The sequence below is a fragment of the Kogia breviceps genome, chromosome 17 (assembly GCF_026419965.1).
Source record: "Kogia breviceps isolate mKogBre1 chromosome 17, mKogBre1 haplotype 1, whole genome shotgun sequence".
NCBI lineage: Eukaryota > Metazoa > Chordata > Mammalia > Artiodactyla > Physeteridae > Kogia > Kogia breviceps.
In genome coordinates this window covers 35,113,807-35,135,563 of record NC_081326.1, presented here as the reverse complement: position 1 = coordinate 35,135,563, position 21,757 = coordinate 35,113,807, and the positions used below count along the sequence as shown (strand labels likewise).

Genomic DNA, 21,757 nt, shown 5'->3' with positions numbered 1-21,757 from the left:
GGATAGTGGATCCTGGAAGTCGCATTTATTTTATAAGTTTGCACTTAATAGATGATCACCAAATCCTCTAAGCAGTGATATTTTTGGAAGATTCAAATTATTAAACATTCATAACTTGTCCAGAAAAGGAATGAAAAAATTCCTTTACCTGTAGCAGAGGACTCTGAGGAGGGGGCACATTTTAATAGGTTTTTAAATGTCAGTGGGATAATAGGCTAATATAAAAAATGCAAAGCCCTTGTATTCTACATTCCAATTTTCTTATAATTCTGGCATGCAAACTTGCTCAACTCACCTTATTCAAGTGAATGTTACTTATTGCAGCAGATACTGATTCAAAAAAAATTGGTTTCTCTGAATCTAGGTTTCCCCAGTATTTCATTGCTTTTATCAAGGAAGCTAAAGGAAAACACAAGTGATATAAGGTTACATGGAGCAGCAGAAGGATCATGCCCAATATTAGCCAAGGATACCCCCTTACCTGTGCAGTGGACTAATGATACATCCACACTCTTGTTCTTGCAGTCCGTGTAAACCTGGAAGAATTAAAATAGTACACCCACAATTAATTCAGGATACTGGCAGGGAGGAATAAGATGAGCTTCAGAAGGCAGAATTTCTAGTAAAAAAAAAAAGCCAATGTTTATGATACCACACCACTAGGGGGTGGCATTGTAACACATTCAGGCATACTCTGACCCACTTCTAAAAGAGATGGTCTTAGCAAAGGAAGATGAACGCCAGCAACGCATTTACCTTTTTTTTTTCTTTCTTTCTTTCTTTCTTTCTTTCTTTCTTTCTTTCTTTCTTTCTTTCTTTCTTTCTTTCTTTCTTTCTTTCTTTCTTTTTTAAATAGATTTTTATTGGCGTATAATTGCTTCACAATACTGTGTTAGTTTCTGTTGTTTAACAAAGTGAATCAGCTATATGTATACATATATCCCCATATACCCTCCCTCTTGAATGTCCCTCTGACCCTCTCTATCTCACCCCTCTAGGTGGTCATAGAGCACCGAGCTGATCTCCTTGTGCTATGTGGCTGCTTCCCACTATCTATTTTACATTTGGTAGTATATATATGTCGATGCTACTCTCACTTTGCCCCAGCTTCCCCCTCCCCCTCTGTGTCCTCAAGTCAATTCTCTATGTTTATGCCTTTATTCCTGCCCTGGCACTATGTTCATCAGTGCCATTTTTTATTTTATTTTTTTTAGATTCCATATATATACATTAGCATACAGTATTTGTTTTTCTATTTCTGACTTACTTCACTTTGTATGACAGACTCTAGGTCCATCAACCTCACTACAAATAACTCAATTTCATTTCTTTTTATGGCTGAGTAATATTCCATTGTGTATATGTGTCACATCTTCTTTATCTGTTCATCTGTCGATGGACATTTAGGTTGTTTCCATGTCCTGGCATTTACCTTTTATGTAACTAAGTTTTGCTGCTTACATTTTCCATTTTATTTAATAAAAATAAAAACACCACCTTTCCTTCCCTATAAGAATGATATAAAATTGTTTTCAACTGTCTTTTATTGGAAGTCAAGGACCCATCTGTGAATATGATGAAACTGCTTACCTACTGCTTACTTTAATATTTTATAACAATTTGTACATATTCATGGATTCTCTAAACCCCATCCATGGACAGTAAATTGAGAACTTCACTATAATCAAAGCCAAGTTTGATTGCCCAACTTCAATTTTTATGGTCCATCAAGATGAGAGATCCTGACTAATTTTCTTAGCATACTGCAGAGTCTTGCCTTCTTTAAGTCCTAAAAAATCTCAAGTAGTAACAACCTTACTGAAGGCCCTGATCTTAAATTCACCCAGACCAAAGTCAGCCGACAAAACTCAGTAAACCCAGAAGTTTTAGTAACAGTAGGATGGATTTGGTTACATAATAGTAAAGTGTCATACATATAAAGTGTAGAATGCTGCATTTACAAAACATTTTAAGAGTATGCATGATACACTCCAAAATTTCCCTTATATTCTTTCAGCAATAAGCAGTTATCTCTATGGTAAAAGAATTGTGGAATAATAGGAGACATCACTTTGAGCATATATAAACAAGCAAATAAACAAATAAATAATACATGGTCTGAGACTTGCCTGAATAAATGGCTCCTGTTTTTGTAAGTTAAAATGACAATTCAAAGTGATCTGTCAGTGTTTTACTTTTCTTAAGCTCAGTGAAGCACAAACACATTGCTATGGGTGGTTTATTGATGCTGTTAAACATATTCTCTAGTTCACTAAGTAGAAGTGTCTTAAGTAGAAGAATAAATAGAATTCACTCCATTTTCTTCAACCTATAACTTTTAGGAGAATCTTCCTTGTACCAAAGTGACTAAGAAAATAATCCAGGGAGTCTTTTTGGGAAGCAGCAATACATGCATGGCTGAAGAGACTCTGTGGCTCTTTACTCTGGACCCTATTTCAGGGTGGCAGGAACTAAGAAATAGTATTAGTTGCAGTGATATTATTTTAAGAAATGACTTTTGCAAGATGAGAACAAATAATAGAAGCTAGCATTATTGAGTACTTACTAACTTCTAGAAACCTTTTTATATGCTTTATATACAATATGTCATTTCTAAGCTTCACAACAACTTGAAGTATTTCTACTTCCAGTTTACAGAAAAGTAAACAAATACTTAAACCCAGATCCTAGAACTAGTTATGTAGCTAATATTTGGACCTAAAATGTGTCTATATTTAATGTCTATGGTCGTAACATACATCATAATTTACTCTAACCATGATTAAATAAACTAAATAGTAATAAGGAAACTAAAAATAGCAAATTGATACAAAACTGCTGGTTTTGTATATACAGAAGAGCAAATGCCATTTTCTGTCAATTTAAAAATAAAATGCATCAGTTGACTTATTCCTTCATTATGTTGTGTAGTATTTTAAAACCATTAAGATGAATTCTTAAAAGTTTCTTTCTCACCATGCCCCAAACCTAGATTATTTGAATTCCTCTGAATTTTCAACCTTAGATCTTAAACTCACTGACAATAAGTAACCATTTCCTCCTCTTTACTAACTCTAGGTCCTGATTTGCAATATCTAGAGAGGACAGCTAATAAATACTGGAGTATATTCAAAAACAAATTTTAAATACAATTAAACAAAAAATATACATACTAACTTTTCCCAGTAAAAGGACGATCCTAGCCTAGTGTTGCTCAAAACATAATCCTTGGACAAACTACATTGTTTAAAATGAATATTCCTTGGCCAGAACCAGGACTCAGAAAACTGCATTTTTTTCCTTCCAGTTTTATTGATTTATAATTGACATACATCACTTTATAAGTTTAAGGTATACAGCATAAGGATTTGACATATATACATCATGAAATGATGACCACAATAAGTTTGGTGAACATCTATCATCTAATAGAGATACAAAATTAAAGAAATAGAAAAAATATATTTTTCCTCTGATGAGAACTCTCAGGATTTACTCTCTCAACAACTTTCATATATAGCATACAGCAGTGCTCATTTTATTTATCATGTTGTACCTACATCCCTAGTACTTTTAATCTTATAACCAGAAGTTTGTACCTTTTAACTGCCTTCATCCAATTCCCCCTCCCCTCACCCCTTGCCTCTGGTAACCACAAATCTGATCTCTTTTTCTATGAGTTTTTTTCGTATATTTGCTTTTGGAGTATAATTGACCAACAATACTATGTTAGTTCCTGTTACATAATATAATGTTTCAAAATTTCTGTGCATTTCAAAATGATCACTCCATCAAAAGACTGCATATTAAATAAGTTCCCCAGGTGATCCTTATACACATAGGTTTAACAGTGCTCTTCCAGACCTTGGCAACACAGTAAATAAAAGTGCTGAACACAACAAGCCCTCCAATGATGAGAGACTCTCTGTTTACAGTCAGGATTTAGATTCAAGAAAAGTATTGAGATTGAACCCTATGCCAAATTGTGTGAAGTTTTTATGGTGAGCAACAAGAAATTAAAAGCATAGTACACGTGGAAAAGGGTGATTTACCAAAAACAGCCACTAGATTTAAGGCCTAGGATATTTAAAATTCAATTCTTTTGCATAATTTATTTCTTTTTTGAATATCTACTAAATCTGAAACAAAATCACCCCCCTATTTTTACAAAATGAATAAACTGAGATCCAGACAGGTTAGACAATTTTCCTAACACCTCCCAGAGGGTGTGATAGATATGAAACTACACTCTGTCATATAGTAAGCTGCTTCTCTTCACATAGTCCCACCCCATCTTCACAGGAAAGCCAGACTGAAGCTGACCTTTGTACTATCTTGAGTTTGAAAGGTTGGACATTTCAAATTTAAAATATGAATGAATATAGACAGTTATGCAACACCATGAGAAAGCAATCAAAATCTACAATGTGCGACCTTCTAATGACTACTGGTTTTAACTCTTTAAAAGTCAATGTCCAATTTTGACTTCTGGCCATGAAGAGTAATTAATATAAAGACTATCCTATCCTTCATAAATAAGTAGACAACTGGAGAAAATATATAAATTGTTTTCTGGCAATGGGAACAGGCAGCAAAGGACTGAGTTCTCTGAAAGAAAGAAAACAAACGAGGTGAGCTCTCAGATCATCTCAGATTTCTGCTGCAAAGCAGTTTGTGGACCACGACATGATGAGAGGGGACCCAAGCAAAATGCAGCCACTTCACTGAGCTGAGAAGACATAATTGGCATTCAGGAAGGATTGAGTAGGTGAAATTTATGGGAGACAGTAATGGAAATAAGGGAAATATGCAGAGAAAGAGCTCCAGAAATTGCCATAGGTTATGATTAAGTTCTTGGCTGAATATAAAGCATCACACAGCAGGAGACTGTATGAAGCCAGGGTAAGAGAACCGCTGGGGAGCAAACAGCCAAAGGCGAGGTGAACCAAGTTCCACACAGCAGAAGCTAATGGAGGACTTGAGGACAGCTGAGAAATAGACATTGTTTGATCCTCAAGATCCTCCCTCATATTTAAGGTATTGAGGAGAGAATAAATGGAAATAAGAAAGGGAGTACATTCCTTGTTGACTTAGTATTTACTCAAAAAAAAAAAGGAGGAAACAATTCCAGAAGTGTCTGAGTTTTCCTTGAATTGGCAAAATTATGTGTTCCATCTCACTAAATGGAGGCTTCAGTTTTAAAGAAATAAAACTTTTTTTTTTTTTTTTTTTTGCAACCAGGATCATGGAGACCCCATGGAGATCATAGGGTAGAGGACACCACTGCCTGAGAGAATGGAGAAAAAACCCTGCACTGGGTATTATTTCAGAGACCAGGAATGGTTCCAGGTCAGACTGTACCCATCCACGATGTGAGAGACAACATCCTGCCATCATCAGGCCACTTGCTCATGGAGGGGACTTTTATCCTTCTTTCTAGAAGCCTAGGAGTTGACTGCCCAGCATCTGCTATACCCATTACATCTCAAGTCTATGTTCTGTTCTAACACCCCACATGAATACCCACCTCTATTCCTCCCGCCCCCTCCAGATTCACACACAGCTAGAAACTTCACGGCATCTCCTGAAGAGAAATCTACGGTAGTCGGAGAAATAAAGTCTATGTCCTTTGGGGAGAATGGGTGACATGAGTATTGAAGCAAGCAGGATCAAAACCCCAGAGCTGAGAGAGAGGCTGGTGAAACCCTGTTACTAAAAGGAAGGGAAAGAATCAGTCCAAACACAAGCTGTGCAAATACCTCAACAAGCATGGAGACTCCAGAATAGTCAGAAAAGGTCAATCCACTGCAGTCTAGGATTAAAGAACACTTCTGATTCAGGCAGGGCTGTGTTGCTTCTTCTGTAGGAGGAACAGAGTTGAGTTAGGGAGAATTCTTAGAGATTTTTACTTTTGATATTGTTGAACATTGGGAAGATTAATGGTGGCCTCATGTTTAACGAGGCCAATTCCAAACACTTTTAATTTTTACATTTTCAGTTAATTACTAATTATTTTTGAATTCTTTGATTTTTGAATATTCAAATATTATCTCAGGAAATTATTACATAACTCAGATAGGAAGATGAGCTAACTTAATTACTAGTATAATTTCACATATAAACAAACTGAAGCTCAGCAAGTTTAGATGATTCAGAAAGGAGACCTGGCAAGTTAGTGCCAAACACAGCCGAGAATCAAGGCTGCTAGATATCTTCAAAGTTCTCTTTGCACAATATCCCACATTTTCTTTCATGTGTATGCCCAGAGGTAGAGCCCTGTTATGTGGTGTCTGAAGTTTATACAATTTTCATGTCACGCTAAGGAAAAGATTCCATCTTGGAGCTTGTCTCTCAGACTTAGAAGCATTCTGTGTGAGGGGCCTGAAAATTAAGCTTCATTTGGTTCATAGTAAATCTGACTCTGAATGCACCTGGTAGGAATTTTGTTTTTAATTAGGAGTTCATGGCCTCTTTTTCACTAATGTGCTCAGGGCCACAGTTTTCTCATGTGAAATGACAAATTTCTAAACAGTGACAGGCCACCACATCTGAGGTCCCTCTAAGGAGTGATAAGGTTCTGAGAGCAAATTATGTAGGCCAAGATTCCCCCACCATTAGTAGGGGGAATTCAAATAAACTCCAATTCATTCATTATTATGAAATTCTCTGAAAATATAAATGTTTAATAGGAATAGTTTTGCTATTTAAAATGTCCATGGTTTTCCTCTATAGTGGCGACAGAAAAATTTGAATATGGTTGTTTCTCAATTAGCACTGAAGGGAAATATGAGGGAAAGTGGGTATTTTTAAAAACTCAGAAATGATACAAAGTAATTTTTAATGTATTTTAAGAGTGGTATTCAGGTATAGGATTTGTTTCCAAGTTTCATATTTAGATGTATATTCATATTTATTAATTGAAATAATAACTATAGAGCATGAGTATGTTCAAGAAATTTTTTGAAATGAAGTGAACAATACAAATGTGCAAGATGTTGTTCCTTTCTTCTAGGAGTTTATCTGTGAGTACCAAGGATAATATTGGTAAATAACACATGATTAAAAATGAAAGAGAATGGAAATTTAAAAGAAGAAGTCTCTTTGGAGCAATCAGGGAAGGCTTCATACAAAAGTAAGCTTGAAGGGTATGTTTAATTCCAAAAAGTAGAAACAGGATGGAGTTGTAAGTATTCTAATCATATGGAAAGCTTTAATTAAATACTAATGATAGTCTGAGGTCTCAAACTTTTCCTGCTCCCAGTCAATCAATATTTATTGGGGGCCTACCTCATGCCAGGCACACTAGTAGTGCCTTCTGTTTCCCTTTTTCTCCCATGAGAAGGAGGGCTGAGGGTAAGTATAGATTCAGGCTATGATACCGGCTCAAAATGGTAAATTAGAAACTCAAACTAAATGGAAAGTGACCATAACTTAGCTCTTCCACTGACCACTCGGTAGTAACCATTATAATTCAATATTTGCCTAACTAAAATAGGACCTAGCCCTACTATGCCAGAGCTCTAATTTTTAGACTCAGATATAATGTGTCCCTGCTCATTATCAGGGATTGGAGAGAAGGTTTAAGAATACAGGAAAAATAAAAATATGTATCCTAAGCAAAGATAAACAGTGGAATGTTGATTGGTATTTATTCCTTTTGTCTCCCAGTCACACACACATACATGCACACACATAAGCACACATATAGGTTGGCACTACATTAATTTGTTTAGAGATACATTTATTCCACCTTATTTAGAATTATAAAAGCAGAATTACTAGATCAATATTAAAAGATTTGCTGAGACATTTGGCCAATTATTTGTTTGAAATATGTATTTCCTTGCAAATTTTTTATGATTCATAAATATACTTTTATCCAATTTGGAAATATTTTATTGAATTTTCAGAGTATAAGAATCTATAACAATTAAATATCAGATAAGCTTTCCTACAAAAGTTCAATATTTCACAAGATAAACATACATAAAATATATATAATGGATTAGATATTTCCTTACAAAGTTAGATATAAAAAACTTTAGTAAGACTAATCGTTTGCAATGTACCATGGAGTTCAAAATTTGAAGGGTTCATATGTAATTCTCCTGAATATTCTGTTTTAGAAAATAAACTGTATATGATTTTTTAAAAGACATCTCAGACCAGCTCTGTTTACATCTTTTCAGAATGCCAATAGTGTACATATATTTTCAAGCTCTGAGTTTAATGAAAACATATACCATGGAAATTGGCAAGTGCAACAAATCAGTGCTTTTCCACCACCCCATGCCATAACCTCCACTCCAAGAGTGGTTTGTCAAAGACTTACCAGCACATCACTACGTAAATCTGGGTACTCTTGTTAAACAAAGAAAATAATCAGTAATGTTTAAAAATTCAATGGCTTGGATTAAATAAATAACTGAAACCTCTAACATATTTAGCAATAGATCTTAAAATGACAGTGATGCTCTACACACAGCCTGCTGTCTCCACCTCCATCTTGAGTTGGGATGCAGTGCAACTGCTTTGAGCTAGAAATTCTGGTCTGAAGGTGCTGGGTTTGAGGTCTCTGCACGTTGCACCCTATGAGCCAGTGAAACTAGACTAAGTGCAAAACAAAAGAAAAAAAAGTGGCTTGGAACTGTACAAGCAATATTTTCATGGCCCTCCTGTATCCAATTTGATGAGTTTGGACATATGCAAATAATCATGAAAACATCACCATGATCAAGCTGAAGGTGTCATTACTGTGATCTGTGGGATGATTCTGCACACGAGCCAGTATTTCTCTTTCCTCTCATCAGACTTGGAGCTGTGTGGCTGGCAGGGTCTTGGTGCTCTGGCCGGGTGTCAGCTATGTGCCTCTGAGGTGGGAGAGCTGAGTTCAGGACATTGGTCCACAGAGACCTCCCAGCTCCATGTAATATCAACCAGTGAAAGCTCTCACAGAAATCTCCATCTCAACCCTAAAACCCAGCTCCACTCAGCAAGCAATAAGCTACAGTTCTGGACAACCTATGCCAAGCCACTAGTAAGACAGAAACACAACTCCTCCCATTAGCAGAGATGCTGCCTAAAATCATAATAAGGTCACAGACACTTCCAAAAAAGCCACTGGATGCAGTCCAGCCCACCAGAAAGACAAGATACAGCCACATCCACCAGAACACAGGCACTAGTACACTCCACCAGGAAGCTTACACAACCCACTGAACCAATCATAGCCACTGGGGATAAAGACCAAAAACAATGTTCACTATGAACATGCAGCCAGTGGAAAGGAGACAGCAAACACAGTAAGTTACTCAAAATGAGAAGACAGAGAAACACACAGCAGATGAAGGAGCAAGGTAAAGATACATCAGACCAAAAAAAAAAAAAAAAAGAAGAGGAAATAAGCAGTATCCTTGAAAAAGAATTCGGAGTAATGATAGTAAAGATGATCCAAAATCTTGTAAATAGAATGGAGAAAACACAAGAAACGTTTAACAAGGAATTATACAAATTAGAGAAAACAAAAAATGATGAACAACACAATAAATGAAATTTAAAATTCTCTAGAAGTAATCAACAGCAGAATAACAGAGGCAGAAGAATGGATAAATGACCTGGAAGATTAAAAAAATGTAAATAACTATTGCAGAGCAGAATAAAGTGAAAAGAATGAAAAGAATTGAGGACAGTCTTAGAGACCTCTGGGACAACATTAAATGCACCAACATTTGAATTACAGGGTTTCCAGAAGAAAAAGAGAAAAAGAAAGTGTGTGAGAAAATATTTGAAGAGATTATAGTTGAAAATTTCCCTAATATGGGAAAGGAGATAGTCAATCAAGTCCAGGAGGCACAGAGAGTCCCATACAGGATAAATGCAAGGGGAAATACACCAAGACACATATTAATCAAACTATCAAAAATTAAATACAAAGAAAAAATATTAAAAACAGCAAGGGAATAAAAACAAATAACATACAGGGGAATCCCCATAAGGTTAACAGCAGAAACTCTGCTAGCAAGAGGAAGTGCCAGGACATATTTAAAGTGATGAAAGGGAAAAATATAAAACCAAGATTACTCTACACATCAAGGATCTCATTCAGATTTGACGGAGAAATTTAAAGCCTTACAGACAAGCAAAAGCTAAGATAATTCAGCATCACCAAACCAGCTTTAAAACAATTGCTAAAAGAACTTCTCTGGGCAGGAAACACTAGAGAAGGAAAAGACCTACAATAACAAAACCAAAACAATTAAGAAAATGGTAATAGGAATATACATATCAATAATTACCTTAAATGTAAATGGATAAAATGCTCCCACTAAAAGACAGAGGCCAGCTGAATGGATACAAAAACAAGACCCATATATATGCTGTCTACAAGAGGCCCACTTCAGACTAGGGACACATACATCCTGAAAATGAGGGGATGGAAAAAGATATTCCATGCAAATGGAAAATCAAAAGAAAGCTGGAGTAGCAATACTCATATCAGACCAAATAGACTTTAAAATAAAGACTATTACAAGAGACAAAGAAGGATACTAAATAATGATCAAGGGATCAATCCAGGAAGAAGATATAACAATTGTAAATATTTATGCACCCAACATAGGAACACCTCAATACATAAGGCAAATACTAACAGCCATAAAAGGGGAAATCAACAGTAATACAATCATAGTAGGGGACTTTAACACCCCACTTTCACCAATGGACAGATCATCCAAAATGCAAATTACGGAAACACAAACTTTAAATGATACATTAAACAAGATGGACTAACTGATATTTATGGGATATTACTTGCAAAAACAACAGAATACGCTTTTTTCTGAAGTGCTCATGGAACATTCTCCAGGATAAATCATATATTGGGTCACAAATCAAGTCTTGGTAAATTTAAGAAAATTGAAATTCTTTCAAGTATCTTTTCTGACCACAATGCTATAAGACTAGATAGCAATTACAGGAAAATATCTGTAAATAATACAAAAACATGGAGGCTAAACAATACACTACTTAATAACCAAGAGATCACTGAAGAAAACAAAGAGGAAAGCAAAAAATACCTGGAAACAAATGACAATGAAAACACACAGACCCCAAACATATGGGATGCAGCCAAAGCAGTTCTAAGAGGGAAATTTATAGCATTACAATGCTACCTCAAGAGGCAAGAAACATCTCAAATAAAAAAACCTAACATTACACCTAGAGCAATTAGAGGAAGAACAACAAAAACCCCCAAAGGTAGCAGAAGGAAGGAAACCATAAAGAAAAAATCAGAAAAAAATGAAAAAGAAATGAAGGAAATCATAACAAAGATCAATTAAGCTAAAAACAGGTTCTTTGAGAAGATAAATAAAATTGATAAACCATTACCCAGACTCATCAAGAAAAAAAAGGGGGAAGGCTCAAACCAATAGAATTGGAATTGAAAAAGGAGAAGTAACAACGGACACTGCAGAAATACCAATGATCATGAGAGATTACTACAAGCAACTATATGCCAAAAAAATGGACAACCGAGAAGAAATGGACAATTACTTAGAAAACCACAACTTCTCAGAGTGTACCAGGAAGAAACAGAAAATATGAACAGACCAATCACAAGCACTGAAAATTAGACTGTGATTTAAAATTTTCCAACCAAAGAAAGCTTAGGACCAGATGGCTTCACAGGTGAATTCTCTCAAACATTTAGAGAAGCACTAACACTTATCCTTCTCAAATTCTTCCAAACTATAGCAGAGGGAGGAACACCCCCAAACTCATTCTACAATGCCACCATCACCCTGATACAAAAACCGGACAAAGAAGTCACAAAGAAAGAAAACTACAGGCCAACATCACTGATGAACATAGATGCAAAAATCCTCAAGAAAATACTAGCAAACAGACTCCAACAGCACATTAAAAGGATGATAAACCATGATCAACTGGGGGTTATCCCAGGAATGCAAGGATTCTTCATGATATGCAAATTGATCAATGTGATGTACCATATTAACAAATTGGAGGAGATCATCTCAACAGATGGAGAAAAACTTTTGACAAAATTCAACACCTGTTTATGATAAAAACATCTGGAAAGTAGGCAAAGAGGGAACTTACCTCAACATAATAAAGGCCATATAGGCCAAACCCACAGCCAACCTTGTTCTCAATGGTGAAAAATTGAAATCACTTCCTCCATGATGAAGAATAAGACAAGGTGGTCCATTCTCACCATTATTATTCAAAATAGTTTTGGAAATTTTAGCCACAGCCATCAGAGAAGAAAAAGAAATAAAAGAAATCCAAAGCAGAAAAGAAGAATTAAAGCTGTCACTGTTTGCAGATGACATGATACTATAAATAGAAAATCCTAAAGATGATACCAGAAAAGTTCTAGAGCTAATCAATGAATTTGGTAAAGTAGCAGGACACAATGTTAATGTACAGAAATCTCTTGCATTCCTATACATTAACGATGAAAAATCTGAAAGATAAATTAAGGAAACACTCCCATTTACCATTGCAACAAACAGAATAAAATACCTAATAATAAACCTACCTAAGGAGACAAAAGACCTGTATGCAGAAAACTATAAGACACGGATGAAAGGAGTTAAAGATGATACAAGCAGATGGAGAGATATACTACGTCTTGGATTGGAAGATACAACATTGTGAAAATGACTATACTACCCAAAGAAATCTACAGATTCAGTGCAATCCCTATCAAAGTACAAATGGCATTTTTCACAGAACTAGAACAAAAATTTCACAATTTGTATGGAAACACAAAAGAACCCGAATAGCCAAAGCAACCTTGAGGAAAAAATAAATAAAAAACAGAGCTGGAGGAATCAGGCTCCCAGAGTTCAGACTATACTACAAGGCTACAGTAATCTAGACAGTATGGTACTGGCACAAAAACAGAAATATAGATCAATGGAATAGGATAGAAAGCCCAGAGATAAATCCACGCACATATGGTCACCTTATTTTTGACAGAGGAGGCAAGAATATACAATGGAGAAAGACAGCTTCTTCAATAAGTGGTGCAGGGGAAACTGGACAGCTACATGTAAAAGAATGCAATTAAAACACTCCCTAACATTATACACAAAAATAAACTCAAAATGGATTAAAGACCTACATGAAAGTTCAGACACTATAAAACTCTTAGAGGAAAACATAGGCAGAACACTGTATGACATAAATCACACCTACCTCCTAGAGAAATGGAAATAAATACAAAAATAAGGGCTTCCCTGGTGGTGGAGTCGATGAGAATCCGCCTGCCAGTGCAGGGGACACGGGTTCAAGCCATGGTCTAGGAAGATCCCACATGCCGCGAAGCAACTAGGCCCATGAGCCACAACTATTAAGCCTGCGTGTCTGGAGCCTGTGCTCTGCAATAAGAGAGGATGCGATAGTGAGAGGCTCATGCACCGCGATGAAGAGTGGTCCCTGCTTGCCTCAACTAGAGAAAGCACTTGCACAGAAACAAAGACCCAACACAGTCAAAAATAAATAAATAAATACATAAATTAAAAATTAAAACAAAAATAAACAAATGGGACCTAATGAAACTTAAAATCATTTGCAGAGCAAAGGAATCCAAAAACAAGATGAAAAGACAACCCTCAGTATGGGAGAACATTTCTGCAAATGAAGCAACTAACAAAGGATTAATCTCCAAGATTTACAAGCAGCTCATACAGCTCAATATAAAAAAAAAAATACAACCAATCCATAAATTGGCAAAAGATCTAAATAGATATTTCTCCAAAGAAGGTATACAGATTGCCAACAAACACATGAAAGGATGCTCAACATCACTAATCATTAGAGAAATGCAAATCAAAACTACAATGAGGTATCACCTCACAGCAGTCAGAATAGCCATCATTAAAATATCTACAAACAATAAATGCTGGAGAGGGTGTAGAGAAAAGGGAACCCTCTTGCACTGCTGGTAGGCATGTAAATTGATACAGCTGCTATGGAAAACAGTATGGAGATTTCTTAAAAAACTAAAAATAGAACTCCCATCTGACCCAGCAATCCCACTACTGGGCATATACCCTGAGAAAACCATAATTCAAAAAGAGTCATGTACCACAATGTTCATTACAGCTCTATTTACAATACCAGGACATGGAAACAACCTTAGTGTCCATTGCCAGATGAATGGATAAAGAAGATGTGGTACATATATACAAGGGAATATTACTCAGCCAGAAAAAGAAATGAAATTGAGTTATTTGTAGTGAGGTGGTTGGACCTAGTGATTATCATAGAGAGTGAAGTAAGTCAGAAAGAGAAAAAAAAAAGTGTGCTAACACATATATATATATATGGAATCTAACAACAACAACAAAATGATTGTGAAGAACCTAGGGTCAGGATAGGAATAAAGATGCAGACATAGAGAATGAACTTGAGGAAATGGGGAGGGTGGAGTGCAAGCTGGGATGAAATGAGAGAGTGCCTTGGACTTATATATACTACCACATGTAAAGTAGATAGCTAGTAGGAAACAACCGCATAGCACAGGGAGATCAGCTCAGTTCTTTGTGGCCACCTAGATGGGTGGGATAGGGAGGGTGGGAGGAAGATGCAAATGGGACGAGATATGTGGATATATGTATATGTATAGCTGATTCACTTTGTTATAAAGCAGAAACTAACACACCATTGTAAAGCAATTATACTCCAATAAAGATGTTAAAAAAAAGACAGTGATGATACAGTTTGATAACAAAATTAATGGCCTTTTTTTACATCTCCTTATACAGCATTGTTCTTAACAATGACATATGTCTTTTATAATATATTACATATTTCAAAATAAACTAAATCTAAAATCCTTAGTCCAAAAATTTACATAGGAAAAGTTATCATTAATATCTAATCCCCCAAATTATATAAATTATGAATTTTTGAGATCTTTAAGCTTTATCCTTTATTTACTAGAAAACATAATTGTTACTGGCAATATTTAATATAATTATATATATTCAATATAATCTGAAAAATATTAACAACTATTATATTTGCAAAATGTCAATGCATTGCTTTTCCTGAAGAAGGTACATAAATTATTACCCATAACTAACTTTATGGCATGCGTTCTATCATCCCCATTCCTTAGCAAGCCAAACATGGCTAATCAATCACAGAAATTTTTCCACTTAGGTCAAAGAAGACCTCAGAATTTTTATCAATTCAGTGCTGCAGGAAGTCACTACTAGTTCATAAGAAATTTACTTGTTGATCTGAACATAATATTACAGTGAAAAAACTGTATATATTATTTGGAGAGATTGATCACTAGATCTAAATGATTAGGAAATGGTGGTTTAAAAGATACAGAAAATTATTTAAGAAATAAGAGTTTTTCTCTTTTCTATCCTATCACATTAATTTCACTTATAAATTATACTTGCCATTCTCTGTATTTTCTTGCAATTATTTCATTATTTAAGTGATGATAGATTGTTAACTATGAAAATGTTTGGGTTTAATCAATAGAGAAACAAAAATTTTCCTTCCAATGTTTCAGTGTGCTTGCTTTGTCTTTCATTTTTACATTCAAGGTTCCTCTTTTCTGCTCCTTTAATCAAAATGCATGCACATTTTCACATCATCCAAAACAAAATAAAATAAAATAATTGTGCCATGTATTTGTGGATAATCATTTAAGTAAGCTATATTAAGAGAAGCAATTCATGATGTTTTTTGTAAATAAAAAGACATTCTTAATGGCAAAGTTACCATTTCACTCAAATGGAAATTTAAATACAATGGACATTTCTGAAATCTTTCAAAAAATAAGAGAAATTTTCTTATACGCTCTCAGTTCTGCCATTGTAATGATTTTATGGCTATATCCTTGTGTTCTAAGCTTCTAAGTAAATCAACCAGTGCAATAAAAATCACATTGTTATAGAAAAGAGTAAAGTGAATGCACAGCTAATATCCTGCCTTATGCAAAATGAAGTAAGCTTGGAGCATGTACAAAGAAGACAACTAATCTGTACCCATGTGGGATGTGGTAAATGATGGGCTTTATCTACAAAAAACAACATTTCAGAAAGAAATTAACCACCAGGTGTGGGTGAGCAATTAACTCCAGACTGTGCAAGCCAGCTCTTTCCTGTGGAATATTCATTAACTCCTTTTATTAAAAGGTATTCATAGTTGCATAATTTAAGAGTGATTATTTTATACTTCAAAATGTTCTTGACAGTCTGAGTCATTCATAATTTTTTAAAAGAAGGCATTTTCTGTTGATATCAAGTAACTATTGAGAAACAGATTTACATCTCAAACTTCTCAAGAAAACAAGGATATCAGAAATATTTAGGACAAACCAAAACACTATCTTTGGAAAACATGTGCACATATTATTGAGCATCTCTCTGATTCATTCATTCATTCATTTAAGTAGTCAATCAATGTAGAAGTATTGGGTGCTTAGTCTAAGCATTGTCCTAAGAAATACAAGCAGAATGATGGACAAGAGAGATGATGGTCCTTACCCTCAATAGACTCACAACTAAGCTAGGAAACCAGTCAGTTGAACTAGTAATCTGAAGTGTTATGAAGGCTGGGAAAGTTATGCAGAAAGTGCTAAGGACGTACAGGATAGACCCGATATTATAGACAGAATAATGACCCCCAATTATGTCCATATCTTAATCCCTAGAACCTGTGGAATATGTTGCCTTACATGGCAAAAGGAATTTTGCAGACTTGATTAAATTAAGGATCCTGAGATGAGCAGATTACCCTGGATTATTGTGGTGACTAGGTACAATGTAATTACAAGGGTTCTTATGAGAGGGAGGCAGGAGGGTCAGAGTCAGAGAGGGAGATGTGGTGAAGGAAGAAGAGGTCAGAGAGATATGAAAATGCCAACACTGCTAATTTAAAGATGGAGAAAGGGGCCATGAGTCAAGGAATGTGGATGGCCTCCAGAAACTGAAAAGGACAAGGAAGTAAAAGTGTTCTCCCCTAGAGTCTCCAGACAAAATACAGCTGGTTTGGGGAACTGGAAGGGGGGAGGTGGTTGAGGGAGGGGAGCTAGTTTAGGTTTCAGCATCAATGATGACAGAAATCATGCCTGCTTTCTTGATCCTTGAATATACAGCATCTGTCATTGTGCCTAGGACTCAGAGGATGTCCATTAAATGCAAAAATATTTGCTGAGTGAACAAGGACATGATAATACAGGAATGAAAGGAAGAATGGGACATGTAACCTGAGATTTGGAGGATAGTTTGAAGCTAAGCAGGTAAGAAGGTGGTGGAGGGAGACCTTCAAGAAGGCAGAAGAGTAAGATGTGGAGATCATCTTCCTCCCCACAAATACATCAGAAATACACCTACATGTGGAACAACTACTACAGCACACCTACTGAATGCTGGCAGAAGACCTCAGACTTCCCCAAAGGCAAGAAACTCCCCACGTACCTGGGTAGGGCAGAAGAAAAAACATAGACAACAGAATAGGGATGGGACCTGCACGAGTGGGAGGGAGCTGTGAAGGAGGAAAAGTTTACATAGACTAGGAAGTCACTTCACTGGCAGAGACGGGGGCAGGACGGCAGTGGGGAAGATTCGGAGCCACAAAGGAGAGCGCAGCAACAGGGGTGCAGAAGGCAAAGCAGAGAGATTCCCACAAAGAGGATCTGTGCCGACCAGCACTCACCAGCCTGAGAACCTTGTCTGCTCACTCATCGGGATTGGTGGGGTCTGGGAGCTGAAGCTCAGCCTTCGGAGGTCAGATCCCAGGGATAGGACAGGGGTTGGCTGTGTGAACACAGCCAGAAGGGGACTAGTGCACCACATCTAGCCAGGACAGAGTCCGGGAAAAAGTCTGGACGTGCCTAAGAGGCAAGAGACCATTGTTTCACGGTGCATGAGGAGAGGGGATTTAGAGCACCGCCTAAACGAGCTCCAGAGATGGGCGTGAGGTAGGGCTATGAGTGCAGACACCAGAGACGGGCATGAAATGCTAAGGCTGCTCCTGCAACCACCAAGAAGTCTGTGTGCAAGCAAAGGTCACTATTCACAGCTCCCCTCCTGTGAGCCTCTGAAACTCGCCACTGCCAGGGTCCTGAGATCCAGGGACAATTTCCCTGGGAGAAAACATGGCATGCCTCAAGCTATTGCAATGTCATGCTGGCCTCTGCTTCCACAGGATTACCCTGCAGTTCGTACCCCTCCCTGCCCCTGGCCTGAGTGAGCCAGAGCCCCCTAATCAGCTGCTACTTTAACCCCGTCCTGTCTGAGTGAAGAACAGACACCTCAGGTGATCTACATGCAGAGGCAGGGGCAAATACAAAGTTGAACCCCAGGAGCTGTGTGAACAAAGAAAAGGAAAGGAAATTTCTCCCAGCAGGCTCAGGAGCAGTGGATTAAATCACCACAATCAACTTGATGTACCTTGCATCTCTGGAATACCTGAATACAAAACGAATCATCCCAAAATTGAGGCAGTGGACTTTGGAAGCAACGATATGTATATTTTTTCCTTCTCTTTTTCTGAGGGTGTATTTTTATGCTTATTAGTGTGATTTTGTCTATAGCTTTGCTTTTACCATTTGTCTAGGGTTCTGTCTGTCCGTTTTTTTTAATTACTTTAAAATATTTAATAATTATGTTTTACTTTTTATTTTAATAACTTTATTTTATTATCTTTATTTTTTTCTCCCTTTTCTGCTGAACCATGTGGCTGACAGGGTCTTGGTGTTACAGCAAGATGTCAGGCCTGTGCTTTTGATATGGGAGAGCCGAGTTAAGGACATTGGTCCACCAGAGACCTCCCGGCTACATGTACTATCAAATGGCTAAAGCCCTCCCAGAGATCTCCTTCTCAACGCTAAGACACAGCTCCACTCAACGACCACCAAGATACAGTGCTGGACAACCTATGCCAAACAAGTAGTAAGACAGGAACACAACCCCACCCACTAGCAGAAAGGCTGCCTAAAATCATAAAAAGGGCACAGACGCCCCAAAACAAACCACCAGAAGTGGTCCTGCCCACTAGAAAGATCCAGCCCCATCCATCAGAACACAGGCACCAGTCCCCTCCACCAGGAAGCCTACACAACCTACTGAACCAACCTTAGCCACTGGAGGCAGACATCAAAAACAAAAGGAACTATGAACCTGCAGCCTGTGGAAAGGAGACCCCAAACACAGTAAATGAAGCAAAATGTGATGACAGAGAAACACATAGCAGAAGAAAGAGCAAGGTAAAAACCCACCAGACCAAAAAAATAGGCAGTCTACCTGAAAAAGAATTCAGAGTAATGATAGTAAAGATGATCAAAATTCTTGGAAATAGAATGGAGAAAATATAAGAAACGTTTAACAAAGACCTGGAAGAACTAAAGAGTAAACAAAAAATGATAAACAAGACAATAAGTGAAATTAAAAATTCTCCAGAAGGAATAAATAGCAGAATAACTGAGGAAGAAAAATGGAAAAGTGACCTGGAAGATAAAATACTGGAAATAACTACTGCAGAGCAGAAAAAAGAAAAAAGAATGAAAAATATTGAGGACAGTCTTAGAGATATCTGGGACAACATTAAATGCACCAACATTTCAATTATAGGGGTCCTAGAAAAAAAGAAAAAGAAAGGAACTGAGAAAATATTTGAAAAGATTATGGTTGAAAACTTCCCTAATATGGTAAAGCAAATAGTTAATCAAGTATAAGAAGCACAGAGAGTCCCATACAGGATAAATCCAAGGGGAAAAACACCAAGACACATATTAATCAAACTATCAAAAATTAAATACAAAGAAAAGTATTAAAAGCAGCAAGGAAAAAAAAAATAACATACAAGGGAATCCCTATAAGGTTAACAGCTGATCTTTCAGCAGAAACTCTGCAAGCCAGAAGGGAGGGGCAAGACGTACTGAAAGTGATGAAAGGGAAAAACCTAAAACCAATATTACTCTATGCAGCAAGGATCTCATTCACATTCGACGGAGAAATTAAAATATTTACAGACAAGAAAAGCTAAGAGAATTCAGCACCACCAAACCAGCTTTACAACAAATGCTAAAGGAACTTCTCTAGGAAGGAAACACAAAAGAAGGAAAAGACCTACAATAACAAACTCAAAACAATTAAGAAAATGGTAATAGGAACATATATATCGATAACTACCTTAAATGTAACTGGATGAAATGCTCCAACCAAAAGATATAGACTGGCTGAATGGATACAAAAACAAGACCCATATAAATTGCTGTCTACAAGGGACCCACTTCACACCTAGGGACACATACATTCTGAAAGGGAGGGGATGGAAAAAGATATTTCATGCAAATGGAAATCAAAAGAAACCTGGAATAACAATTCTCATATCAGACAAAATACATTTTAAAATAAAGACTATTACAAGAGACAAAGAAGGACACTACATAATGATCAAGGGATCAATCCAAGAAGAAGACATAACAGTTGTAAATACTTATGCGCCCAACATAGGAGAACCTCAATACATAAGGCAAATACTAACTGCCATAAAAGGGGAAATTGACAGTAACACAATCATACTAGGGGAATGTAACACCCCACTTTCACCAATGGACAAATCATCCAAAATGAAAATAAATAAGGAAACACAAGCTTTAAATGATACATTAAACAAGATGAACTTAATCGATATTTATAGGATATTCCATCCAAAAACAACAAAATACACCTTTTTCTCCAGTGCTCATGAAACATTCTCCAGGATACATCATATCTTGGGTCACAAATCAAGCCTTGGTAAGTTTAAGAAAATTGAAATCCTATCAAGTAGCTTTTCTGACCACAACACTATGAGATTAGATATCAATTACAGGAAAACTTCTGTAAAAATACAAACACATGGAGGATAAACAATACACTACTTAATAACCAAGAGATCACTGAAGAAACCAAAGAGGAAATCAAAAAATATCTAGAAACAAAGGAAAATGAAAACACAATGAGCCAAAACATAAGGGATGCTGCAGAAGCAGTTTTAAGAGGGAAGAATATAGCTATAGATCCTACCTTAAGAAACAAGAAACATCTCAAATAAATCACCTAACTTTACACCTAAAGGAATTAGAGAAAGAAGAACAAAAAAAACCCCGAAGTTACCAGAAGGAAAGAAATCATAAAGATCAGAGCAGAAACAAATGAAAAAGAAATTAAGGAAATGATAGCAAAGATCAATAAAACTAAAAGCTGTTTCTCTGAGAAGATAAACACAATTGATAAAACATTAGTCAGACTCATCAAGAAAAAAATGGGAGAAGACTCAAGTCAATAGAATTAGCAATGAAAAAGGAGAAGTAACAACTGACACTGCAGAAATACCAAGGATCATGAGAGATTACTACAAGTAACTATATGCCAATAAAATGGACAACCGGGAAGAAATGGACAAATTCTTAAAAAAGCACAACCTGCCAAAACTGAACCAGGAAGAAATAGAAAATATGAACAGACCAATCACAGGCACTGAAATTGAAACTGTAATTAAAATTCTTCCAACAAACAAAAGCCCAGGACCAGATGGCTTCACAGGAGAATTCTATCAAACATTTAGAGAAAAGCTAACACCTATCCTTCTCAAACTCTTCCAAAAGATAGCAGAGGGAGGAACACTACCAAACTCATTCTATGAGGTCACCATCACCCTGATACCAAAACCAGACAAAGACGTCACAAAGAAAGAAAATTACAGGCCAATATCA

The 21,757-nt window shown here is 36.5% G+C and overlaps 1 protein-coding gene across 2 annotated transcripts in view; it reads right to left on the bottom strand.

The window, feature by feature from the left end:
- Window positions 1-21,757, bottom strand: part of SLC26A7 (solute carrier family 26 member 7) — a 177,658-nt gene that overhangs the window by 812 nt on the left and 155,089 nt on the right. Inside the window, exons 15-18 of one of the 2 annotated variants that reach the window (XM_059043463.2) lie at window positions 5,760-5,860; window positions 482-536; window positions 289-399; window positions 109-119 (exon numbers count right to left, since the gene is read on the bottom strand). In XM_059043463.2, the coding sequence (XP_058899446.1) occupies window positions 109-119; window positions 289-399; window positions 482-536; window positions 5,760-5,860 (278 nt within the window). Of the gene's footprint in view, window positions 1-108; window positions 120-288; window positions 400-481; window positions 537-5,759; window positions 5,861-21,757 lie in introns of those variants that run through there. The other variant, XM_059043462.2, reaches the window with a different exon arrangement.